The following is a 27,801-nucleotide window of genomic DNA, read 5'->3' as shown; positions in this document are numbered from 1 at the left end:
CTCATCTATTATTGGGAGTGGACTACATCCACCCTGATTGAATTGGCCCTGTCAACACTGGTTCTCCATTTGCGAAGTAACTCCCTGCTCTCCATGTATCAGTATATAATGCCTGCGTCTGTAACTTTCACTCTATGCATCCGAAGAAGTGAGGTTTTTACTCACGAAAGCTTATGCCCAAATAAATCTGTTAGTCTTTAAGGTGCCACCGGACTCCATGTTGTTAACTTAACTCCATCGTCTTTAACCTGCTTTTTGTCTGTCTCTTCCCTGCCTCTCTTCTCGCCCCCCACGTAACGGGGGTGCGTAGTAGCGCCTGGTCCCTACGGAGCAACCCACATGCACGCGCAAGTGCTGCGCCCCCCCCCCCCCGTCAGCGCCTTAACAAGAAACGCGCAGGCGCCTCCCAGTCCCTAAGAAGAGCAGAAACCAGCCCCCCCGCCCGCTGCGCGCCCGCCCGAAAGCGCATGCGTAGGGCTGCTCCCCGGAGCATTGGTGCCTTTTCCCTCCCGGACGCCAGGGGGCGCTTGTGGGGCTGGCCGCCTCCGTGAGTGACCCGGAAGTGAGGGAGCCCGCGGCGCGAGGAGACGACGGGGCCGCACGCGCTTTCCATGTGCAGGGAGACGCGGCTCAGCAGGCGCCAGCGCGAGCCCCGCCGCGGGGATGAAGTTCGCTTACAGGGTAAGGGGGTGGCGCGCGTGCCACTGGCACAGCCCGAGCCCGCCCCGCTCCCCCGGGCGTTCTTCCCTGCGCCCCCCCCCCCCCCCGCCTGGGACCCTGCCCCAGAGTCTTCCCCCCACATCCTGCCCTGAGTCCCTGGGAACCCCCATGGGTCCCCCGCCCTGTGCCCCCTGCAGAGCCCCAAGGACCCCCCCCGACACACACACCCTGAGTCCCTGGGATCCCCCCATTCACTGGCCCCCATACACATCCCCCCCTGTGTTCCCTGTAGAGCCACAAGACTGCCCCCTCAAGCACCCTGAATCCGTGGTATCCCCCCATGAATTCTCCCTATATTGCCCCCCATACACCACCTGCCCTGTGTTCCCTGCAGAGTCCCCCGCGCACACACACACACACGACGCCCCTGGAGTCCCCGGGAACAACCCGTCCCTTGTTGCATGGATCTCTCTACACTGTGCCCCCCTCCCCCCATACATTCTGCCTGGACTGCCCCAAGGCTCCTCACACACCCTGCTGTGAGCACTTAATAACTGTTCCTTCTTTACCTCTCTGAACCCCTGCCTGCCCCTCCAGCACATTGAGCTCCACCTAGGGGATTGTCACCACCCCACCCTGACCCTTCAGCATCCCTTCCCTGGGATGCTCCTTCCTGTTAAGCCCCCAGTAAGAGCACCTCTCCTTTCTCTCCCAAGTTCTCTAACTTGCTGGGCACTGTTTATCGGCGTGGGAACCTACATTTCACCCCAGATGGTAACTGCGTCATCAGCCCCGTCGGGAACAGAGTCACTGTCTTTGACCTGAAAAAGTAAGTGACCTGGGCTTGCCCGGTGCCTTTCCTGCTAACTGGTGTGATAGTCCAGTTGGACTATGCATCTTCATTTTAGCTCCTGGCTGGCACTTAACTGGGGCTGGCACTTAACTGGGGCTGGAGATGCTGGATAGTGAAGTGTTTGGAAACGACCATAGTGATGGGAATGGGATAAATGGTAGGAAAGCTGTTCTAGTCTAGTGGTCAGGGTAGGATACTGTACTAAGATTTGGGGGACCTAGGTTCAATTCTTGGCTCAACCACTGATCTGCTTCGTTGAGCAAGTCACTAAGTCGGGTAGGCAACCTATGGCAGGTGTATGGTGCAAGCTGATTTTCAGTGGCACTCACACTGCTGGGGTCCTGGCCACTGGTCTGGGGGGCTCTGCATTTTAATTTAATTTTAAATAAAGCTTCTTAAACATTTTAAAAGCCTTATTTACTTTGCATACGACAATAGTTTAGTTATATATTATAGACTTATAGAAAGAGACCTTCTAAAAACGTTAAAATGTATGACTGGCACGCGAAACTTTAAATTAGAGTGAATAAATGAAGAGTCAGCACACCACTTCTGAAAGGTTGTCGACCCCTTCACTAAATCAACCTGTGCCTCTGTAAAATAGGAGTTTTCCCTATTTCCTTGTGGTGTTTTAAAATCCATTAAAGACTGGGAGGCACACAGATGAGGGCTATATAAGGAGCTCAATAGATGATAGTATGAGAACTGAATAGAACAGAATTAGTGTGTGGCAAGTTAATCACTGACAAGGAGGCAGAAGATTTTGCTTAGTGTACAGGCACTGCAGGCGTCCAGAATAAAAGTGTGTATAGTACTCTTCTCAAATGAAAAGTATCTAGGTGAGAGAGAGGGGAACAATCTGCCTGATACAGAGGTGTCTGGAATAAAAAATGACTAGCATTCTCAAACACTACCACTCTCTTACAGTAGTTTCAAAAGTAAAAAAAAAAAGTGAAGCCTATATAATAGGGTGGCAGGAGATATCAGAGAATGCATATTTCATGTGTAAAGCTCTACACTGATACAAAATTTGTATCTGCATCTGATCCACAAACATGATCTGTGGCTATAAAGTGGATATCTGCAGATTTGCAGGGCTCTATTGTAAAATTTGGATCCACATCCATCTGCAAACATGGTCCCCGGATGCAGATATTTGCAGGGCTCTATTCATATGCATGGATCAATGAGAAGAGTAGTTGTACAAATGAAAGTATTTTAAAACAATGAGTAAAGAAGATCAATAGTATCAGTATGCATTTGATATGGTATGGTACCCCGTGCAGTTCTGTTGTGTGGTTTTTTGTTTTTTTTACTCTGTGGGAAGTGGGAGTCTTGGTGTCCCTGATCTACTTTTAACCTTCCTATCTTTAAAGGTCTGCATTGTGGCCATCATGCTGCTGGCTACTTGGCAGCATTCCATTCAGCACCACTACTTATTCATCTACAGGGCAGATTTGTTGAGCAGCATGAAGTAATCTCAGGGTTTATGCACCCTGTTTCCACACCACTCCCAGTCCATGCTGACCCTGCACTAGAAATCAAGCCCTAGTCCTCTGAAAATGAAAAGCATTAGTATATTACAAAGTCATTAGACCACTCTTACACCACTGTGGTTAATGTTGTTTTATTGGTTTTCTTTTCCTCCAGTAATAAGTCAGAAACATTACCATTGGCAACACGGCACAATATCACATGTGTGGGGCTCTCTCCAGATGGAAGTCTTGCCATATTAGTTGATGAAGGTATTGGGGGTATTTTTGTTCCTAAAGGTGTGTCAGAGAACTACAGTTTGCAGAAGACAATCCATTTTATTAAATATGATAATATTTACCCATAACTAGCCACATTTGACTAAATCTAAATTCTGAAAACATATATTTCTTCCTCAGAATTTTCAAAGTTGTTGTTGAACCAGAATGTGGCTTCTTTAATTTTGTTCAGATTTACTATGTTAATATTTTTAAATGGTGTTACATTGAAAAGCCCCACCCCCGAAAAAGATGTCTGGCTTAAAAAAAAAAATCTATATACCTATAGTTTCTTCAGAGTGTCAAACTGTTTCAGTGATCCTTTTCCTTCCTTCCTTCCTTACAGAGGGAGCTGCCTTGCTTGTCAGTTTGATTGGTAAATCTGTGATACATCAGTTCCATTTTCAGAAGCCAGTGCACTGTGTCTGCTTTTCCCCAGATGGCAGGTAAACAGGAACTTTAAAAACAACAACTTTAAAATGTAGGTAATGAATTGATTAAAAACAGACCAGTCAAGGAATACAATTTCTTAATCCATGATGTTGGAAGGGGGGGGAAGTAATCAATGAATATTTGAACAGGATCAGTTTCTGTAGACTGGAGTGTGGGGGCTGGGGTGGAGGAGGAGCGAGGGAGGGAGGTAGTCAAGTTTCCCACCCTTACCCTTTTCCAGGATATTCATTCCCTGTGATAGGGGACTATTTTAGAAACTTTACTCTGACTTCATAATGCACTTCCCCATTGGAAAATTCAAGTTCATTGGTGCACAGGTGCCTAAGAGATGCACATGTTGATGCTGCGGAGGTTGAAGTCAAGGTTTTGCATTGTAGGATCTTGAGTGATGTTGGAGGTATATGGGACTTACTCTGCCTCTCTATAAATATGTCCATGAAAGTGGTCAAAAGGTGGGGGTTAAGGTTTGTTGAAAAAGGATATCTTGACTATGGACATTTCCTTGCTTTTAAGAGTTTGTTTTTCTTGAGAAATCTTAATTGATTTTAATGAAAACTTTTCTTTCTGGGAGTAACACACAAACTGTATTTATACATATACACACATTTGCTGGAGTGGAGGGTACTGTATACGCAGGTGATGTATTTTACATGCCAGGACTTTGTTTTTACTCTACCAGCGTAGCAGTAGTACATATATATCCTTTCATCACACAAGAAATATCCCTTTCTAATATTATTTTGTTTTGTTGTATTACTCTTGTTTCTGGCACGGAAGGACTGGTTGCTCCTGCAGTTTTGTGTATAATTTTGCTCTCCATTTTCTGTGTGATAGGAAATTTGTGATCACAAAGGACAATGTTGCTCTTATGTACCATGCCCCTGGGAAGAAACGAGAATTTAATGCCTTTGTTCTGGACAAAACTTACTATGGTCCATACGATGAAACAACATGCATTGACTGGACTGATGATTCCAAGTAAGTAGTTACAAAAGTCCATGGGACTTGTGCTCCTTGCTCCCTTGCAAATCCCACTTTATTGCTCTTTATTGCAAGATGCTCTTTCAAATCCCACTTTATTGTTAATTTGGTGTTCATCATTATTATTAAGGATAGTGTATATGTTGGATCCTGAAAATTTGCTCCAATAAAAATTTCATTTGTGTATGTGTGCTGTAGTCCAGTCTCCAAATTCTCAAGTCTTTCACTGGCTTTGAAAGCTCCCTTTAATTTCTCAATTTCTCAGTCTATGTTCTTAAATTTATGCACAACTAATGTGTTTTGTTTTTTTAAAGCTGCCTGAGTACGTATCCATAGAATATAGTACATCTTGGGAGCAATAGGGTACAACCATCCCTTAAAATGTGTCTCCATCTCCCCATGGAGGGAATGACTCTTATGGAGTGAGTGTAGTTGACTCTCTCTGCCTATTCAGTCCTTGGCATCCCTGCTAAGACTACCAGTTGTAGTGTGAACATCTGTCCAGTATGAATCACATGTTGAATGTCTGTACCTCTCTGTTAAAATGGGGTCCACACAGTGGAAAAGTTTGTGAACCCATGCTCTGATCTGACTTCCCCTTTATTTTCTTTTGTAGGTGTTTTGCAATCGGTAGCAAGGATATGTCAACATGGGTGTTTGGAGCTGAACGATGGGTTAACCTGATCTATTACTCTCTGGGAGGGCATAAAGATGCAATCGTAGCCTGCTTTTTTGAAGAGAATAGTCTAGATGTATGTAAACAAGCACACTGCTTATTTGAATGTTCATATTAAAATTGGCCCAGCATTTTTCCATCTGTAGATAACCATACCGAATTTCTATTGCACTGGTATTCCAATGAAGTGTTCATAGAAATCACCGATGGAAAATACCTGTTATTTAATGTCCTGTAATTCAAAGACGATTTGCCAAATTGTCTTTAGACTTTTCCGAAACGTTTTTCTCTGTCTTCAGAGTAAATCTTATAATTTTCACGATAAATGAATTTTCTAAGACAAATGTATAGGGTCACTAAAATAATTCTTTATAGTGGAAGCTGGTTATAACCTTAATTATCGAGTAAGTATTGCCACTCCCTAATCCAGTTTTTTGGTGGGTTGATATGCTGTTTAATTCAGCAGATTATGGAACCCTAGGGCTGTATGATGTTCATAATAGATGTATGTATGTTTATACTCCAGCTGTACACAATTAGCCAGGATGGGGCCTTGTGTGTGTGGCAATGTGATACAGACTTGGATGGTCTAAAGCCCAGGCCTCCCAAAGACAGAGCAGAAGATAAGAATGAATCAATAGAAGACCTGGGTGAAGAGTTTATTGAAGAGCCCAAGGGTGAGGAGATTCATGGAAAAGCCACTACAAATGAAAAAGAAAGGAGAGACAAAGTGAAATATTCACGTGCTGCAAAGTAGGTGATCTTCCAACGATAACAGGGATATATAGATAGATATAACAGACATAGCTGGGATTCATTGCAATGGGCTCTATTCACTTTACATTAATATACTCTGTCTTACTTGAAGCTAGTGGACATCCCTACCCAGCTTTCAGTCATTAAACTCTATTATAGTTGCCGTCAATAAAACCCAATTCTATCATACCCTGAGCATGTGAATAGTGATTTATGCAATTGGTGAGTAAATTGATTTAATTCTTGAAGGAAAATCTGTGTTCTTGTTTTATGATGACACAAAAGATTACCTTCAAAATTAATAGTTTAAAGTTAAAAATATAGGAAATGTAATGAGGTCCAGTGTACGCCATCTTGCAGTGGCACTGATAGACGTTTAGTTTCTGCTACTGTGGAGCTATATTTCTGTGAGGAAAGATGGGTTGACATCAAAATACTGAATTTTGGCTCAGTGACATTAGTCTCTGTAGAAGATAGGTATCTTTAAGCTGACATCAGCAGTTTGGGTTACCTTTCTGAAGGAGTGCCACATTTTCAAATGAGACTTGTGAAACACAATCTGGAGTACATAGTCCTAGAGTATAAAGAAACTTTAAATGGAATATGCAGTTGTTGGATAACATTCAAACATACATTTATTTGACCCTGAGAATGCCATCAAATACAACATCGTAAGAGCTACAGCTACAAAAATATAAACCTCAGTACCAAGAGTACACGGTTTATGATTCCAGTGCTTCAATTACTCATTTAGAATCATCTTAAAGAATACAGGGTTAACCACGTAATTTATAGAAACCACAGATGTTGGCATTAGGTGACCAAAGGAAAATTCACAGTTGAATTCCTCTTAGGTTAACCTTAAGTGTCTTTCATTATGTATAGTCGTACGCCACTTCTGTTAAATTATGTTAGTATAACAGCTGTAAATTAGTATCCATGGTAGGAGGAGTGGTTCAACTAGAGGAATAAGGCAAAATGTAAATCATAAGCAGCTTGGAGAACTGCTGTGTTTTAGTTTGTTGTGGTACCACCACCAAAATACTTGCCTTATGTTGAATTGTCATTGCAAAAGTACACCTGTCATTCATCTTCACATTGCTTTTTTGGTGTATTTTCTTTGGCATATAGGTACTTTTTCAACAAAGAAGGAGATTTTAATAACCTGACATCTGCAGCTTATCACAAGAAAACACACCTTCTGGTCACTGGTTTTGCTTCTGGAATTTTTCACATACATGAGCTTCCAGAGTTCAACCTTATCCATTCCTTAAGGTTAGTTTAATTGTACAAGCCCTAGAGTGGGTCATTGTGTCTAATACTGAAGGATGAATGTCATGGCGTGAAAGTCTTGAACAGTTCGCTGGGTATTGTAATTGGCATTTCAGTCATGAGGTGGAATTCTGAAGCCACACTGATTTGAATAGGAGCATTAATCTCAGACAGATTAACTAAAACTATTTAATTCCACTTCATTGCTTTATTAAAGAGGGGCATGATTTGAACCAGGAACTCCTGAGTTCTAATCCCAGCCTTGCAGACCCTCTTTATGGTTTTGAGCAAGTCACTGAACTGCTGTGTCAATTTCTGTTTGTATAAAATGAGAATACTACTTAATTACTTACCCCACAAGGGTATTAATAAATAGCGTTTGTAAAGTGCTTTCAAGACAAAAAAAGATATATGTCAGATGAATATTATTATTATATTTTGATGGTTGCTATGTAGCGTGGTGTGTTAAACTTAAAAAGGGGATGTGTAAAGAATGAATGCACAATTTCCATTTACAACCAAGTAGATCTTTCTAGAATATGGCAAATTTTAATCTTGTCCCGTTAAGTAGCTCCTTGCTCGAGTTCATAGTTGCTTTTTTTTAAAATACAAATTTATACTCTTTACCCTGGACTATATTTTTGTTCCTTCTATCCCATAAGAAGTCTGAAAAGTATCTGAAGAAATTACAGCTTCCCACAGCTAGCTCAGGGCTATCTATCCTTTGATTAATTGAAGTTTCTTGAATTGAAATGGTGGAAATTTGTAAAACTGATTTGCATTTAAGCACCGTGGCAGTGTTTTTTGTCTGTGGTGAAATATATTTAACACATTTTAAAAACCACATACAGAATTTCTGTACAAATTACTTCAAATCCACAGTCGTTTAAAAAAATAAAATTGGATGGGGTTAGGGAGAGTGTATTGATTCAATTACAGGTCATTTTGTATTAAAATACATTTACACTCCTAGGCTTGAAATAATACTTAACACTTGTACAGCATTTTACATCTTGAGAATGTTGTGCAGACATTAAATGGGAAAGAGTTGACAGATGCGTAATGTGCACAAATATTGGGAAGGAAGAAATACTGTATGTTTCTGCTAGCCCAGTCCCTGGATTTGTATTACTGGGACCACGATACCTATGGCTCTCTGATACTACTTAATTACCACAGTGATGGGCATGTATTGGGACATAGTTGGCTGTGTCCTGTATATTGAGTGGGGTCAGAGAACGCTTTTAGCTACTGCTTCCTTGACTCTTAGGATCAAATTTGCCACTAGTATAAGCGGACCCAACTCCAGTGACTACAATGGAATTTGTCCTCTTGTGCTAATGGGAACGTTGGCTCTCGTGATCCAAATACGTGATGCATTTTCAGTTTAACATAGAATTAAATATGAAACTCTCATTGCACCTTTTGCATTGCTGTGAAAGTGACTCCATATGTTCTTGATCCAAAACCCTGGGCTGGCCTAACTTATGCCAGTGCTGTCTAAGCAGTGTATTTTTGCTGGTTTCCTTTACATTTATTAGAGGATATAATGTGTTGTTTATTTCTGATTTCATAGGAATGTGAAAATCATAGAGGATTTCCTTTGAATAGAGGAAATCAAAACACAGTTTCTCAAATTACATTGTTCCTTTATTCTGTATCCTCAATTTACGTATTTCTTGGCATTTTTCACTTAGTATTTCAGACCAGAGGATTGCCACTATTTCTATCAACTGCACTGGTGACTGGATTGCTTTTGGATGTTCAGGTTTGTAGTTCAAGGGGTGCCTTTCTAAGGCAATACATTGCAAGTCTGCAGGTGTGAGTTCTTTGTCCTGCCTGACCCCCACATTTTTAAGTTTTATTTGTTGTTTTATAGGTCCATGATTTTGTCCTTATAAAATCCCTCTGATGTAGTTGAAATAATATTTCACAGATGAGAAAACTGAAGTACGTAGATTAAGTGGTTTGCCTGAAGTCATGAAGTCTGTGGCAGATCTTGGAATAGAACCTAAATCTCTTGATTCCCAGTCCAGTTCCTGACTGATAAGACCATCCTCCTTCTAATGGGAGTACACTATGGCACGAGTCTGAACATAGGTTATAGTTTACCTTCATTCTGGGTTACCTTTCTTCCTGCGTGCATCTCTCTTTACTGATATAAATTCTTCCTTCGCTATAAGTTATGCCTGGATGGATGCACCAGCTAACCTCCTCCCACTCTGAGCTGCAAATCTAGTCCATAACCAACTGCCATGCAAGCTGAACCCTTCCCCTCTCTAAACAGATGTATCTCACTTAGAACCCTTCTCGAGCCCATGGGATTGAGTGAAAGCCATTCGATATTTCATGCAGTAACCCCTTGGCCAGACCAATAGGAACATTAGATCGGCTGCTTTTGGTAGACATTAGATCTCCTGTGTTTCATTAATGTTGAGATATAGTTTGGATTCACTTAAAAAGGCAAGATTAAAAAAAATATTTCACATGAAAGACCAATTTCAAGCTTGTGTGTTTTATTTTTATTTTATTTTATTCTCTTTCTAGTTATTTTTTTTAATGGTTTTCCTCCATCTTTTTTTGGCTGCTCATCAGGACACATCTGTCTTCTGCCAATGACAGCAGCAGTAGTATTGGCTTGGCATAGCAATAAGAATGCTAAGTCAAGTAACAACTGCTGATGTTTACAGAGAGTCTGTCGCCTTGACCTTGAAATAATCAGACACCTTGCATTCTATTATGGTGGATGTATACATAACACAGGTTATCTGTATGCACATGATTTTTTATAAATGGGAAGGATGTTGTATGCAAGTATTGTATGTAGCCTGTATACGTCACTGAATCGGAATTACATATGTATCCTCTCCTCCATTATGTTTACAGGTCTGGGTCAGCTGCTGGTGTGGGAATGGCAAAGTGAGTCTTACGTGCTGAAGCAGCAGGGCCATTTCAACAGTATGGTCTCATTGGCATATTCTCCAGATGGGCAATACTTAGTTACTGGCGGGGATGATGGGAAAGTAAGTCAGTCAGTTATTTAAAACTCTTGGCTTGCAAAAGTGTAGTGAGCGGTACAGGTCTGAATACACTATAGAGAGCACTGTTACTGTAACTGACAAATCATTTTTTTCATCATTTTAAAAATCATGTTTTTGGCCACAATGCCTGTAAGTGTGTTTTGGAAGCTAGGAAGCAATTTACTTTCCCACTGCCTCTACATTCTGGTTTGTTATTGTAGGGATGTTCTTGTGGGCTCTGCTGCTTGTATTACTTACAGTTTCTAGCAGTTAAGAATTTGATTTGGAACAGTTGCAGATACAATGCAGCATAAAGAAAAAGGGTGGCCAAATTGTGGGCTTGACAGTAGTGTCCCTAATACCTATCCACATTAACATGCAAGCATAGATGGTGGATTAATGGTGTACCAGTACAGACGACCCTCAATTATTCAAAATTCGGAAACACCTACCAAGCCATTCTAACGGTCGGGGTTTACCAGTCTCAGAATAAATCCAAAATGAGTTTTATAAAAAGGTGTGATTCCTAAACAAAATTTTCTCAAATGTACCATTGCAGATAGTTTCTGTTTAAAAGAAAAATGGAAGTGTCTCTTAGTTGAGACTTGTATTGAAGCTGTAGATTAGAGAGAGAGCCAGGCTTTGGATTTTGAAATGGGCCATTTGTCTTTTCTAATTATGGTCTGGAGACTTAACAGTTTATATATCTGAAATAGATACATTTTCTCCCAATCTGAAATTTGGGGCTGGGAAAGAAAAATAGCCCCACTGCTGCCAATCAAATTTAGAGCTGACTGGAAATGGGAATTCATGTACTATGGGAAATTACGAAACTTGAAAAATGAGAAAATTAATTCTGAAACATAACGAAAAATCAAATTTCCCACAGAATGGGAGTTCTGAAATTTTGTTTAGAAAAGGTCAAAACGACAATTTGATTTGATCTTTTCAAGAAGTTTCTTACACTCCTGCAGCCTGGGCTTACCCTGGAGCTGAGGCTCCTAGGCCAGGGAACTCTCACCCTGTTGGAGAACAGGGAAGCCATGGAGCAGTGAACATTTTTCCAACAGAAATTTGAAATTTTCCTGCAAAATTGAAATCTGTGGAAAAATTAGTTTTTGTGTAAAATGAATTCTGTGTCCGAAAATCATTCCAATGGAAAATTCTCAAACAGCTTTAATCAGACTTTCACCTTGCATGTGTTTCACTGAGATTTTACAAATAAAAGGCCTGATCCTGCATTCTTCACTCCCAAACAGAACTCCCACTGGCTGAATTGGGAGTGCTGTCTGAGTGAGTAAGGCATGCAGAATTGTGCTTTCAATTAGAAGAAATAATGAAGCTATGCTGGAGCGTTGGGATGTGAGTTTATGATACAGGAGTTCTTAGAGGGCTTTTCTTACTTCTTTTGCAGGTGAAAGTTTGGAACACCAGTAGCAGCTTCTGCTTTGTCACTTTTACGGAGCATACCAGCAGCATCTCTGCTGTAGCTTTTACCTCCACCGGTTATGTCATTCTGAGTGCTTCCCTGGATGGAACAGTGCGAGCCTTTGATCTTCACAGGTAAATCCTCTTTAAGCCTCAGTGCATCATCCAGTTTTGTCCAAAGGTTATCAGGATCTTGTGTTTTCATTCCTAGTCTCTAAATACAATATACTGCCAACCACAGTCCCCAGCAGTCATAAAACCTTCTCACTCTTCAAATCTTAGTGCTGTTTTATAGGTTTAAAGTGAGTTTATCAGATTTTGGCTAATAAGTGAAAACAGTTATTGTGAAGCAGTAGGGTAGGGAGTCTGAATTGGCTAGCCAGCTTGCCTGGTTGTTGATGGAGAGATGAAATATTGAATTGTTTTAGATCCTCATTCTGCATCTGGAATGTATCATTTCTGGTGTTTTATTTTAAAGCTTGATTCGTCTGTATTTTTTGCATCATCAAGCATCTTTGGATACAAAGAAAACGAGTATTTCCATAGGCTGTGTCAACACTACACAATTATGGGCTGTTGTTCCTTTATCCTTGTGCCTCAATTAGCCTTCTGTGCATAAGAGACTCTGTCTGAGACTGGATCTAGGTGCAGTGATTTGGCCACCACAATTGTTACCTAGAGGCTGACAGTTCAGTAAGAGAAGCCATGATCTCTGGCTTCATAAGTCAGTTAACTGATAAAGGCATGTGTCTAAAGGAACATCTCCACTAGCTCACTCAGTAAAGGAAACTAATAAAACATATGGGCATAGCTGTTGCCGATCATTCAGCAGAGGGTGTGTATAGGGACACATGCAAGCTACTCCATCATTCACATAATAAACGTAAGTATATTTAAAAAAAGAACAAGCATCTTCAAAGATGAACATGAATATTTTTTGGAGATTAAAAAATAGCATCTTCACAAATTGTCCAGCTTCTGCTGGACAGGAGTCCCTGAGTCAGTCTTGAACTCCTTCCTATTGAGCAAGTCATACGTAACTCCACTGGCTGAGCAAAAATGTCTTTTTTTTTTTTTTTGGATGTCTATTTTAATTTCTGTATGTAGTAGCTTTGCAAAGTGTACTCCAGATTTAAATTCTTACACTTCTTGGTTTAAAATGCTATTTTTAAAAATATATAAAATATTAAAATGTGAAATACTTTAATTTTTGTAACCTATTCTTAATGCTTTTTAATTGTTTAGACATATACAAATATATATTTTTAAAATCATGTCTGCATATTGTTTACAACAGATATCGCAATTTCCGCACCTTCACTTCTCCACGACCAGCCCAGTTCTCTTGCTTAGCAGTGGACTCCAGTGGTGAGATTATTTCAGCTGGTTCCCAGGACTCGTTTGACATATTTGTCTGGTCAATGCAGAGTGGCAGACTGTTAGATGTAAGGAACTGAGATTGTTCTAGAACACTCACTATTAACATAGAAAGCACTGTGGTTTTGTTAAGTATCTTTTAGGTTAGTTAACCCTGTCTGAGGGTTGTGTTGTGGAGGAGATGCAGCTATATGTATAAACCCACATTATCCGCCTCCTCCCCCTTACCCCCCCCCCACCCCCCCCCCCGGGGCAATCTATAATTTGGTATCTCTGGACTATGCTACATTTGTGTCTGTGGGGAACGGGTTAGTTTTCAGCATTCTTGAGTGGCTGACTAAGAGCAACCTAGGAAAGGTCTACTGGACCTTTCTGGCTGCTGAGTGAGCACAGCTAGTGCATAAATGACTTCTTATTGAAGGGAAAGAGGAAAGATGTATACAGCCAGAAAGAGGGCTGATAGACTGACTACATTAAAGTTTGGTACCTTGCAGAGGGTTAGACTGAACACAACACTAGCAGTTGAGAAACCCTCTCCTCTCCATGCCCACCATCACCTCTTGGGACAAGAACTCAGCCTGTGTTGTCCACTTCATTATGACGTAGAAGTTGTAGGAAGAATCTCAAGACTAGAACACAGCCTGAGGATGTTCTTGCTACAGTGCAGAGCTGGACAATACTCTGCTCATGGCAGGCTGGGAGCAATAGAAGTGAAGAGCTTGTGGTTTTCATGAAAAAGTTTGGGGTTAAATTCCGCACTGTGGTTTAAGAATTCTGGATTTTTCTCAGAGGTTTGTTACTTAAGGAAAGACATGACTCTGAAGGGCCATGTTCACCACTTCCATGGCTTCCACTTGCATACTGGACAAGGGTATGGCCACGCCTTAGACATCCACACTAATGCAAAAGCAAACTAGGTGAAAAAACCTGGCTGACTGACCGCGGAATAGCTTACTGAGCGCAGGGGGTCAGTAAGGATAGCAGATGAATTTTGTTGGGGGAGAAGTGTGTGGAAGTCCTGTACTCCAGTATTGCCTCTTTTTCAAACACCTGTTTCTGCAGTTGGGGGTTTAAAAAAAGAAAGTGAAATGAATTTCCTTTCCTAATTGGAATGAATGTAAATGTGAAACCACAGATGTGCTCGTAGAGTATTTTTTTTTTTTTTTTTATTGCTTACCTTTTAATCAGAATTGCAACAGGGACTTTGATTCGGAAAACAGCAAATTGTGAAATGATTTCAGCAGTAGGCCAGCCTTAATCTCTGGAGAAATGATCTACTTATCAATTCCTCTGGCTAGTTAGTTATACATTTAAAAAAAATCCATTATATTCCTGAATTCTAAGTTGATCGTCTTACCAGAGGAAACAAAATAGCGAGTACTATGGAATTCTGTTACCTAGTTTCTATTTCCTGTTCTTTAAGATCCAAAGGAAGTCTTTTCCCATCTCTGTACACAGGAATGTACCTGCATAACATCTCTTGTATTGAAAAAATAATATGCTCCTAAACATATGTAGTAAGGGTGTCCACAGCCTGTGGACATTATCACAGTTTTTGCCACATGATTATATGTTGAACTCAGTTTCATTTAATTATTCCATATTATTTTTTTCTTACTCCATTAGGTCTTATCAGGTCATGAAGGTCCCATCAGTAGTCTGTGTTTTAACCCAATGAAGAGTATCTTAGCTAGTGCCTCTTGGGATAAAACGGTCAGACTCTGGGATATGTTTGATAGCTGGAGAACCAAGGAGACACTAACACTGAACTCAGATGGTAAATTTCATTTCATTCTATCTAACCTGTCACATAGAGGCAGTTATGTATGATCTGTGTTATTCCATCAAAAATATATTGAGAATATCTGTAGTTGGTGAGGTCAATCAGTCAACATTTATTCCTGGGGAAATTCTGTGCCACTGCGCGCATGCAGAATTCATGTCCCGTGCAGATTTCTTTGCTTCCCTGGAGAAAAATGACTTTCTGATGGGGGAAGCAAAGGGAAAGATGCAAGATCGGTCACGCACCCCTCCCCAGCAGCATGGGTGCGTTGTTTTGGGTGCCTGGAGCAGCCAGCAGAGAGGTAAATCACTACAGGGGGTGGGGACACCCCAGCGGATGCCAGGTCAGTCCACCCCCCATCCGTCCAATCCCCCTGCATCTGGACACCCCCAGGCCCAGACCCCCCACACTGATCCTCACCCCCCACACCCAGAGTCCCCTGTTGAGCCCTGGTACCTGGCCCATGGCTCCTACCCTGAGCTGGGCTCAGCTGCTAGTCCTGGCTAGGGGAGGTGCACACTTCCCTTGCATGGAGCGGCTGGGTCAGACACCCCGAGAAACCTCCGGCTCTGCACACCCTCCCCCCTGCTTCTTGCCCCCATCGCTCCTCAGCTGTGTGGGGAGGGGTCACTGTATGGGGATCTGCTCCCACGTCCACCCAACCCACATGCATCAGTACCCCCATACCCAGACCCCTCCACCGAGGCTCACCCCTGTATCCAGACCACCCCCAGTCGAGCCCCACCACCCTGCACCCAGACTTCCCCATACACTTGAACCCCCATCCTTACAAGCCCCAACCAGCTGTACTGAAAGTTCCTTTCCCCTAGCACCCGGACCCCCTGCTGAGCCCCAACCAATTTCGCCTGGACCTCCCTGCAGAGTCCCATTGTCCCTGTACCCCCCAATGAGCCCCTGTGCATCTGGATTCCCTGCACCCAGATTGCCCCCCTACACTAAGTCCCTCCACACTTGGATTCTGCTGGGTTGAGCCTGTCTGCCCACACCTGGTGTGCCTGGTGCGGAGTTGCTAGCCCTGGTGAGTTGCTTCACCTGCTACGCCTGAGGGAATTCTGCACCAAAAAAATTAAAAATTCTGCTCACAATGTTTTAAAATTTTGCAAATTTTATTTGTCAAATAAATGTGGAGACTCCAGCGTGGCAGTGTGGCCACTGGCTGCACAAAGGTGGAAGATCACCCTGAAGCCCAACCCCTCCCCCACCGGACATAGACCTCTGGGGCAGGCCTGGCCCTTGCGCACTGTCAGGGTCAGGTGCAGCCTCACCGCCGAGTCTGTGTCCTGGGGAGGGAGAGGGGAGAGGCTGCAAGGTGATCTCCCACCTTTGTGCAGCCAGTGGCCTGCGCTCCCCACTGCCACGCTGGAGCCTCCACATTTATTTATTGACAAATAAAATTTTCAGCATTTTAAAATATTGTGAGCAGATTTTTTTTTAAAAAAATTTGGAGCAGAATTCCCTCAGGAGTAAGCATTTTATTTGCCAATCTCAGACTGTAGTTTTCATTGCTGCTGTTTCACATTATTTGGAAACAGTCAATAGCTCAAAAAGCCTTTGGTGCTAGCTACCTGGGTTTTTAGTCAGCTTAGCATTGTGTTTTGTTATAAAAATGTGAAAGTGTACCCTCTTATTCTAAATCTCGCTTAGTAGAGTCCAGAAAAAATGTGTTAAGACTGAAGTACATTTTTATTCATCAACCAAATTCTCTGCAGTTCTTGTTGTTGCTTTCCGCCCTGATGGCAGTGAGCTTGCGGTTGCTGCCCTGGATGGACAGATAACTTTCTGGGATCATGAAAATGCAGTGCAGACTGGATCAATTGAAGGAAGACACGACCTTCAGATGGGAAGAAAAGAGTTGGACAAAATAACAGCCAAACAGTCTGCTAAGGCAAAGTATGTAAAATATTCCTGTAGCAATGACAAGAAATTGACTGTGCTCAATACTCTTGCTTCTTACCTTTATGTGAGGGTTTCAGAGTTTAGCTGACATCTGAATATCTTGATTCTGAGATTCAGTTTTAATAACTTAAATATCTTCTGACTCAGTGTGCTGTCCATTCATTCTAGACCTTTTTTTCCCCTGGTACCTTCATCATAGGTCAGAGTCACTCATACATCAACTCCTGAGCATCTGTTTTTTTCTCCTAAACTTGATTCATTTATATCCTATTAAATCTTTCATGTCATGCTGTGCATCATTTAGAAGTGACAGTAAAAGGCATACACAGTTATAGTTTTGTGAGTAGCTGGTATGTAGGTGATTCATTTCAGAAGATGTAATCTGAGATATCCTGCTGGTTTTATTATTCAGGCAGTATACATTTTTTTCAATGCATTAATAACAATCAACTTTTAAAAAATCTCACAAACAATGAGCACGCCTGGTATTTGAATGCCTTTGATAAGAAATCTTTCCTCTCATCCCCTCACCCCAAAAAAGAGGCAATAACTCTTTGAAAAATATATAACTTTCAGTTGTGAACACCAGTCAGCTGCTGTCTTGAAACAGAGCTCATCATTTAATAGTAATTTTTTTTCTGGCTCTTCTGAATCATTTTAATTGCAGATAAGACAGGTATGAAGACCTTGGGGAAGAAACTAAATCTTTTGTAGTGGATATTTGTCTCATACATGGCTTACTGCTCACTTATGTTGATGCACATCCATCCCATAAGCCTAATTGCAGGAGTGTATGGTACGGATGGGGTGTTAAGCAGAGGCTGGTTTGTCTTCCCTCTATGGGAGGTTCAAGCCCAGAGGGATTGCAAAATTGCATGTCTGAGAGGAAAGAAAAGTGTGCTTGATGGAAAAGCCCTGGAGAATTGTTTTGCTGTTGACGTGACATGACTGTATTACAAGTGGAGTAGTACAAACATTAAATAATCCTCACAACACCCTGTGAGTACACCAACAAATCTGTTGAAATCTGCATTGTGATAATTCACAATAAAGAATTTGAGAAGTATTCAGTCATGGCAAAACAATTCTGTACATTAAACATATTAATGACTGTGGAAGATTAAACTAGGAAAGGTTTTCTTTTATTCAATAGCAATTTTGGTTCATTGTCTTTCCATTGTATTGATGTTGGATGTTTGCTCAAAGCTCAGAAGTAGGGGTGAAATTATGCATTGTATATTTTTTCAGATCTTTCACTACTCTGTGTTATTCAGCTGATGGCCAATCTATTCTGGCAGGAGGATTATCAAAGTTTGTCTGTATTTATCATGTGAAGGAACAGATTCTTATGAAGAAATTTGAAATCTCATGTAATCTTTCCTTAGATGCAATGGAGGTAAGTGACTATCTCAGTTTGGTTTGTTTGTTTTTTTTAAGACTGTGTTTGTTTTTGGTATAGTGTCTGATAAATGAGGTTTGCTTTAGGAATATTTTATTACTTAAGTGGGAGTTCTTTTTGTTGGTACTGAGTAGGAGACAGTCACAGGTGAAAACACCAAAGGAGAGAATAAAATTGCATAACTACTGGACTACAAGAAACCCAAAAGCAGCCAAAGTGCTTGGTCTTGAAAGTGCAGTTTTCTTGACAATGAATGATAGTAAAGTCAATTTGCAATTACATTGCATTTCAAGAGAGTGAGATTTTAAAATTAATGACAATCTTGTACTGAATAATTTTCTTTCTGAACAACATATTTGTGCCAAAGAATGGATGCAGCATGGGGGGGGCCACAAAAGTTAGAATTATAAACGTAATCTGACAGTATTGTCAAATGCAAACGTTTTCAGTTAATTTAAAAGTAACTACAATATTGCAATATTTTCCATCACTCTTCCTTTCTTGCTAGGAGCTCTTAGATCTCCACTTCTCATTCTCCTTACCTTGAATTGTCATGGCCACTCTCTGAGGAGGGCTGATCTGGGCTTTCTTTGAAACCCATTAATGAACACTCCTAAATCAAGTAGAGGTTGTTGTAAGGTAAACTGAGGGGCATTCCCTCCCTCGCCAATGGCTGAGCATTGACCCCACAGTACTGCAAGCTTCAGTTTCTTCCAGGAGTTGGAGGAGACTCTTGGATGAAAGTACAAAGCAATAACCATTAGGCGACTGGGCTAGCCCATTAAATGTTTGTGAATTACTCACTTAATCCTGTTCAGAACTCTCTCTATATATCAGAGGTCCCCAAACTTTTTACATCGCGCTCCCCCTCCTTACCCATGGTTCCCCCCCCCCCCCCCCCCGAGGCGGGGCGTAGCCGTGCCCCCTGAATGTTCCTCTGCGCCCTCCCTGGGGGGAACGCCCCACAGTTTGGGGACCTCTGCTATACATGTATTCTTCAGATACAGGGAAACATGTTATGTTGGAGAGAAGTATTGTAGCAAATGGAATATGAATATTTTTCAGGAGTACTTGGATCGTAGGAAAATGACTGAATTTGGCAGCATGGCGCTGATTGATGATGGGGCTGGGGATGAGGATGGTGTTGCCATTGCTCTTCCAGGTGTAAAGAGAGGTAAGTTCAGTTCTTAATCCCACTGGTAGTAACACTGCTTTTTGCCCTTGGCTCCATGGGATAAAAAAACCTTCAACTCTGGGTCAGTGTGGGATGGACAAGGGTTGATGCTATTAGACATGTCCACCGCCCTGCCAAAATTGTTAAAGCTAGTTTGAAAACATTGTGCAGATGTAATAATCAGTGACCTGTTGTTGAATACTTTCTCACAGAGGTAATAGGAAACAGATACACTGTGGCCTAGTGAGTAGAGCATAAGGCTGGCACTCAGATTGGAGTTCAGTGCCTGGCTCTGCCAGTGACCTGCGTTATGACTTTGGGCAAGTCATTTTCTTCCCTCTGGGCATGTCTTCACTACCCGCCGATCCGGCGGGTAGCAATCGGTCTATCGGGGATCGACTTACCACGTCTAGTGAAGACGCGGTAAAATCGATCCCTGATCGCTCTGCCGTCGGCTCCGGAAATCCACCTCGACAAGAGGCGGCAGCGGAGTCGGCGGCAGCGCGGCAGCGGTCGACTTTCCCGCGTCCTCACCGCCAGGTAAGCCGACCTAAAATATGCAACTTCAGCTACGGTATTCACGTAGCTGAAGTTGCGTATCTTAGGTCGGACCCCCGCTGTAGTGTAGACCCAGCCTCTGTTTCTCCTCCTACACTTTCTGTCTTGTGACTGGAAGCTCTTCGGGGCAGGGACTGTCTCTCTCTCTCTCTCCGTGGAGCGCCTAGCACAACAGGACCCCGTTCTCAGTTGAGGCCTCTGGAGGCTATTGTATTACAAGATGACTGATTACATTTGAGTGTGTGATGAACATCGTGTCCAAAGTAGTACATGGCACATTGGTATTGCTCATGTTTGAGATCAGAATAACAGGATGATAAGGAAAATAGCAAAGTAACCTATGAGCCGAAAGGAAATCTGATATCTCAGGATTTTTTTAAGTGATCTGTTGGTATCTGTCACCTTACCAATATCTATCATGCTCGCCATACCACCAGTTCTGAACCTGTCACACAATGGTTCAGCGTTCCTGTGTCAGATGTGTTTCTGCTGATTCAGCGACAGTAACTCCAGGGTGAGGGTTCATATCCACAGTGTGAATATTTAGTTGGATGTGTTGATGACTTGCTTCTCATTTCTTGTTTCAGGTGACTTGAGTTCTCGGCACTTTAAACCAGAGATAAGAGTGACATGCCTCCGTTTCTCTCCTACTGGTGGGTGTTTTAACAGTAAATGTAGTTTATCAGTAATGTTGAGTCTCCCGCGGGGGGGGCCGCCCCACAGCCCCCTGCAGAAGGACTGAGCAGTGGATGAGAACTGATAGATGTGAGCCTCTAATTTCTGAGTCATTAATTCAAATTCACCCCAGATTTAGGGTGATATAAAGACACTGTCATGCCTCTGGTGGCTCTCCAGAGGCATATGTGAAATGAGTTGGTGGCCTCAGTCCAGTCACAGAAAACACCTCGCAGAAACCACTGTTGCTGATATTGTCACTTATTGGCCCCCTTATTGGCATTCTCTGCAGAGGGGCTGATTTCTTGTCCGTAGCGGTGATCCCTCCAGAAAATGTTAGTGTTGTGTATTGGGCATATTGTTGCCTGCGTTGTTCCTATGTTCTGGATAACCAGAAGATTTAAGTTCATAGTGCTGTCAAGCTGGCACCTTTCACAGACCGTGTTTGATCAATAAAACCATCTATAGTATTGAGAGACCTCCTCTTCCCAAATCACTTTAAGCAAGCCTGGGGAACAGTCTTCATTGTTCATCACCGCTCCCCAGAAAAAAACAAGTGTGTTGTGTTTAAATATCAACTGCCATTTCTCTTTTAGGACGAAGCTGGGCAGCGACCACCACAGAAGGCCTTCTCATCTACTCACTAGACTCCGGACTAATCTTTGATCCATTTGAGTTGGACATTGACATCACACCTAGCAGTGTGCGCAAAGTGCTGAGTCAGAAGGAGTACACCATGGCCATCGTCATGGCCTTCCGACTGAATGAGAAGAAATTAATTCAGGAGGTCATAGAGACTGTACCGTGTAATGAAGGTAAGCAGGGCTCCCCTAAAGTTTAATTAAGCTAATTTGAGATCCAGATGTGTAACCCCCTTTGAGCTGAAGTCTGAGGGCAGAGTGTAGCCCTTAAACTTCCTTTTATTACCAAACATTTTATATTACAGCAAGCCTACTGTATGTTTATGGAATGTTGTGTTAATTCAGGACACTAGTCCTTTCTACCTCAGTACTGATATGTCTAAAGAGGAAGGGGGAGAGAGTCTTGCAGCTGAAAGTCAAGAAATCTAATTTCTGTTTCCTCTCTGCCACTCTCCTTTTTGACCTTGCACAAGTCACTTAACCTCCCCTCTGTTCCTCAGGTTTATATCTGTAAAATGGGGATAATGTCCACCTCACAGGGCTCATGTGTGGCTTAATTCCTGAATCACAAAGTACTTTCAGATGTTTGACTAGAAATGGCTATAGATGTCATTGTTCTTACTGTATATAATAAAAAAGGCACATTTTACTATTATACATTACAGTGCATACATGCTGCTAATTAATCATCACTTATTTGGGGTCATAATTTTTCTGAACCAAAGAGCTTAAAATGTAACTTCACAAACATAGGAGCAGGAGACTGAACGTGTTCAAATAAAAATGTCATAAAGTAAATAAATCTTATGCGCTGATATTTTTATGTGGCAAGGAAGGAAGAATATAAGAGTGCAGAAGTCAATGGTCAGAAGATGCAGATTTTTTGCGTTGGTGTAGGAGAGTGGCTGCTTGGCACACCAGGAAAGTGATACTGTTCCGGGTGTGGGGAGCAGCATAGAAAAAGGCAAGAAGGGGAGGAAGCGACAAGAGTGAGCAGGGTGTGGGGTTGGGATGGGTAGTGATCAGAAATGGAGGCAGGAGGCAAAGCCTGAGGGCTGAGGATGAGGAGTTGGAATTTCAGGCAGAAAGATACGTGGGATAGGAAAGGAATTCAGGGAAGCAAGTAGTAGGGAAGGAATGTGGTGGTGGTAGAAGAGGAAGGCTATTTTAGCTGGTTTATGTTGGATTGAGGGGAGAGTCAGGAAGGCTGGAGAGAATCCAATCTAGGTTGGGGAGAGCTATGCCGTGAACCAGGGTTTTGGCAATAGGGCAGGGGTGGCCAACCTGAGCCTGAGAAGGAGCCAGAATTTACCAATGTACGTTGCCAAAGAGCCAAAGTAATACGTCAACAGCCCCCCATCAGCTGCCACCTCCCCCCGTTCCCAGCGCCTCCTGCCTACCGGCAGCCCCACCAATCTGCACCTCCCGCTCCCTTCCCGCACCTCCTGATCAGCTGTTTTGTGGCGTGCAGGAGGCTCTGGATGGGGGGGGGGAAGGAGCGAGGGAATGGCAGGCTCAGGGGAGGGGGGGTAAGGGGTGGAGTGGGGGCAAGGGCTTGTGGTCGAGCGAGGGGTTGAGCAGTGAGCACCCCCCTGCACATTGGAAAGTTGGTGCCTGTAGCTCCAGCCCCGGAGTCGGTGCCTATATAAGGAGCCGCATATTAACTTCTGAAGAGCCACATGTGGCTCCGGAACCACAAGTTGGCCACCCCTGCAATAGGGACGGAGAGGAATGGGAGGATTTTAGAATTGTTATACGTAAGCCATGGAACTCATTGCAGTGACGTATCAGAGAGTTCAAGGGCTTGTGGCGATTCAAAAAAGGGATTATCCATTTACAAGGATGATGAGAAAATTCAGAATTACATTAGATTGGACTTTTATTTGGAAGGGTTATAAATAAGGCTACGATTTTGGCATGGGTCTTTTTATTAAAGTCATGGACAGGACGCCGGAAATAAACAATGAATCCCGGAAATGGACACACAGTAATCCAGTAACAAAGCCCGAGTCTTGCTGCCCAGGGCTGAAGCCGAAGAACTCTGACATCTCTTAAAATCATGGAAGCCGTGACCTCCATGACAGAAGCGTAGCCTTAGTTGTAAATCCTCATGCTTTAGGGCATTGTCATCTCTAACAAACAGAGGTTAGGAAGAAGCTTCTTTTGTGGGCAGGTTATTCTAATGCCTTCCTCTGAAGCATCCTATACTGGCCAGTGTTGGGAACAGAAACACTGAATGAGATGAAGCACTGGTCTGACCTGCTGTGGCAGTTCCTATAAAGTGAGAAGCAGCAAGATTTTGCCAGAGCCTGGATGTGCAGAGAGAGGGAAAGGGTGGAGTGAAAGATGATGGAGAAAAGGTGAAGGTAGTTGAAGTTTTAATAGAAAATAAATGTTATGGCAGACCCTGTTTTAGGGGCAGATAGGAATATCTTGCTTTTAAGTGCTGTGGAGGTTGGAAAATTCAGAGAGGAGTAACTTACTTTCTGAAGGGCTGGCAAGTGATGTTCACAATACTGGCAGGTTACCTCCTGTCAGGTGACGCGGAATAGTAGAACTGGGATAGGCTCTGAAAGGGCATCTCCTCAATTTTCCTTCCCTTTCCTCCCACCCCGTTATTCCAGTTGAAAGCTTGATGGGTTGTTGTTGTTTTTTTAAACAGTTGATGTTGTCTGCTCATCGCTCCCAGAGCTGTATGTGGAAAAGGTGCTGGAGTTTCTAGCCTCTGCCTTGGAGACATCTCATCACTTGGAATTCTATCTTACTTGGGCTCAGCGGTTACTGATGCTACACGGACAGAAGTTAAAAACAAGGTGAGTGGACTTGAAAATCAAAACACAGAAAATTGGACATTTTAAGCTAAAGTTTAAAATATTTGTGAGACAATTAAGAGGCTTCCAGCAACTATCTTTCAGATTCTGTATTGAAACATACAACCCAAATACTTGATTATTATGACTTCCCATTGACCCCAGTATAGGTTGAAATGTGAGTATTTGGGAGACATAACATGATTCCTGCAGTAAAGTTGCAGAGGAGGCTCTCCTAGATTGTAGGTAGAACTTTGTTTGAACTTCTAGCTTTAGTTAATAAATGCATAAAGCTATAAAGAGCTGTAAGAAGACTTGTGGGAACACTGTTCTTAAACAATTATTTACGTTTGATGCAATTGACATCGAGTTGGGCAGTGCTTCATACCTAAGCATGCTGACTTTGCTTATGTTTTTGTAGTCTGTCAATTAATCATAGTTAACGCCTGCGATTAACTGAAAACAAAATTATCACATTAATCGCATACTCCTGGGTGGGGAGGGAGGCATTGGGGGCGGGGGAGGCCTGAAGCCCTGAGCCGGGATGGAACCGTGCACCCCGAGAGGCGCTGAAGACTGAAGCCCAGAGCCCCTAGTCCAGTGGTTCTCAAACTTTTGTACTGGTGACCCCTTTCACATAGCAAGCCTCTGAGTGCGACCCCCTCTAATAAATTAAAAATACTTTTTAATATATTTAACACCATTAGAAATGCTGGAGGCAAAGCGGGGTTTGGGGTGGAGGCTGACAGCTCACGATCCCCCCCCCCGCCATGTAATAACCTCACAACCCCCTGAGGGGTCCCAACCCCCAGTTTGAGAACCCCTGCCCTAGCCTATATTTGAAAATATAGAAAACCTACAAAAATATTTAAATAAATTGTATTCTATTATTATTTAATTGTGCGATTAAAACTGCGACTAATGGAGTTACATTTTTTTAATCTCGTGCCTAATAGGGATTAATTTTTTTAATCACTTGACAGCCCTAGTTTTTTGGAAAGCAGTGTAATGATTTCTGTATTCTGCATTCCTGCCTAGTTCCTTTCAGGCAATTAGACAAGCTATGAGTCTTACATTCAGCCTAGCTTTCTTGTAGAGTGTTTGGGCAATTGGAATGAAGACACTGGGCAAATTAAAAATCTGACAGCTCTTCTCAACTACTATTTGGGAGTCACCGTAGACCTGAGTAAGAAGCGATTATGTATTCCTTTCCTTGCTGCTGTGGGGTGAAGAATGAGTAGTTATTCACACATCATGCCATCATTTAATGAATCCGAAATGGCAAGGAAGACTGATTCTTTCTTTTGTTTTGTTACAAAGTAGCAGTGGATAGTTTGTGAAGTCCAAATTCCTGCCTTGCTTTTCTGGAATTTATACCTTGAGTCAACTTCATTATCATGATAGCAAAGAGAATCAACTCGGAAAAGTTGCCATTTGACCTCAGAATGGAATGGTTTCTGGGGCTGACTTTTACATTGGTGCTTGGGAGGGAGAAGCATTTGACTAGCTCAGCTGAAGCAACATGAGTGATAAATTGCATACATATGTTGTACTGAGCTAAAATTGTACACAGGTTTATTGGTGGACACAGCACAAAGTTACAAGGTCACTTGCTTTTATTCAGTGATATTTTAGATTTAGAACATAGATATGTAAAAACGAGCTAACAATATAACAGGCTTTTTTTAATTTTGAAGAATAATGTTGAAAAGGGATTCTAGAAATCCATGTGTAAATACAGGCTACACAGTTAATTGCTTGCTTTCTCCTTTATAGGTCAGGGAAGCTGCTGCCCTTGATTCAGTTCCTTCAGAAGAGCATCCAACGTCACTTTGAAGATGTTTCTAAACTGTACGTATTGCTGTCCTTTAAATCTTTTTCAAACTTAAAACATAGTCTTGTACAAAAGGCCATTGAATGTTGGGAGGGAAAATTTGGGTGATGTACTTAGATGAAGCAGAACCTAACATTTAACGTTTTTTTCTTCTGGTGACTTGTTTTTACAGCTGTGAGTGGAATCGCTATAATATTAAATATGCTTTGGCCATTTCCCAACAACGGGGCATGAAACGTCCTGCAGAAACATCAGTGAGTGAAGAGGAGTTGGAGGATAACAGCGATTATCTTATGGAAGAGGCAACCACGCATTCATAGGACAACTTATTTTCCCTTAATTTTCCTATTTCTTTTTGTTTTTTGGGGACCTACAGAAGCAATCACTTGCGCCAGTGGTATTCACTGAGATTAAGTGGCCCTCATAGTGGCTTATTTTGTATATGTTGTGATATAGGCTTGGAGTATCTGCAAAGATACAGAAGCTGGTTCGATTTAGGATAGCTAAAGTGTAGTCCATACAGTCCCTAAAACATGGCTTATGTCCTCCCTCTTCCCGTAACTGAGGGAGCGAGGACGAAGCTGATCAGCTAGATTTGTATCTGAACTCAAACAAGAAGATACTTGTGTTCATCTGTCAAAAAAGATAAAAGCGCAAGTAAAATTATTGTTTGGTGTGTTTATTTTTGATAAAATGTATATACATATACAGGCATTTTAGGCATTGCAAGTCACTCTCTGAAGTCTTTGCTGTCACAATATTTCTGTGCCCCTGGATTAAACTCTTTTTTTAATCATTTGTGTGTGTGTGTGTCATTTTTCATTAAATATTTGGAGGGTTGCATATTGACCTCAACTCCATTTCGAAATGTTATCCTAGTTGCATTTAATAAAATAATAATAATTTTATAAATTCTAAAATTATCCAAACTTTAAGCTGAATATTACCCCAAAAAAGGAAAAATATTTGGAATAAATGTCATACCATAGTGTGAACAAATATGTGAGCAAAGATTCTGTGTAGTACAGCATCTGCAAGGAATTTAATTGGTTAATGATCAAGGGTATTGCAGTAAAGATTTATGTCCAGAAATTTCCAGCCTGTTGAATGCAACTTATACCACTATGTAACCAAATCAGCAGAACATTAAATATCTGAATGTTTCTTTTCTTTTTTTCGTTTTAACATGACAGCTGTTGTATTTTTTTTTTTTTTTTTAACAGTACAACCAGGGTTCATTAGGATGTCAGATTCTGCAGGTTTGGGTCTCTCAGTTGCTTTAAATGTGAGTCAACATGAGCACCAGTTAATTACTTTTTTGAGATTCTGAGTATGGAAAAAACATGCATGTCTCCTATGCAATATATTAACAGATCTCTATTAGTGAAGAATATCTCACAGATTACGGATGGGGATCAATCACAAGTGATCTTCTATTGAATTCTGTTTTGGTGGCAACACTTGGCAAAAAGGTTACTGAAAACTGTTACAGAGAAAATGTGCATAAAAATGTTTAGATGTAGAAAAAAAATCAGTTTGTATGACTCAACTGTATAAAATAAATATTACTGTATGCTCTGGTGATCGAAGTAAATAAATATACCAGTGTAAAACTGTTTTTCCATGCTTATTCTTGCGAATGACTGCTTCCTTCCACTGTTATCCAGGACACAAGTCATTTCTATTCACTTCACTGGCCATGGTGGGTAGTGTTTTACATTCTTCCTACATGATAGTTTATCATAAAAAAATCTTTTCACCGTTGCTGTTTTTATTGCCCCCT

At 41.9% G+C, this 27,801-nt stretch overlaps 1 protein-coding gene across 1 annotated transcript; it reads left to right on the top strand.

The window, feature by feature from the left end:
* Nucleotides 1–592: 592 nt before the first annotated feature.
* Nucleotides 593–27,618, top strand: LOC113406355 (periodic tryptophan protein 2 homolog). The gene is made up of 21 exons (XM_026650775.1): nt 593–681; nt 1,377–1,489; nt 3,164–3,258; nt 3,611–3,710; nt 4,552–4,695; nt 5,315–5,450; nt 5,901–6,127; nt 7,262–7,405; nt 9,100–9,170; nt 10,289–10,425; nt 11,837–11,985; nt 13,148–13,295; nt 14,854–15,004; nt 16,741–16,921; nt 18,176–18,323; nt 19,392–19,500; nt 20,646–20,711; nt 21,330–21,548; nt 24,037–24,187; nt 25,961–26,035; nt 26,191–27,618. Exons 1-21 carry the CDS (start codon nt 664–666, stop codon nt 26,336–26,338), a joined length of 2,730 nt encoding a protein of 909 aa, XP_026506560.1. The 5' UTR covers nt 593–663; the 3' UTR covers nt 26,339–27,618.
* The last annotated feature ends 183 nt before the right edge of the window (nt 27,619–27,801 follow it).

This window comes from Terrapene carolina, unplaced genomic scaffold (assembly GCF_002925995.2).
Source record: "Terrapene carolina triunguis isolate 2854851 unplaced genomic scaffold, T_m_triunguis-2.0 Scaffold26, whole genome shotgun sequence".
Classification (NCBI taxonomy): domain Eukaryota; kingdom Metazoa; phylum Chordata; order Testudines; family Emydidae; genus Terrapene; species Terrapene triunguis.
The sequence above is the reverse complement of the archived record's forward strand: the minus strand, read 5'-3'. Positions and strand labels throughout refer to the sequence as shown.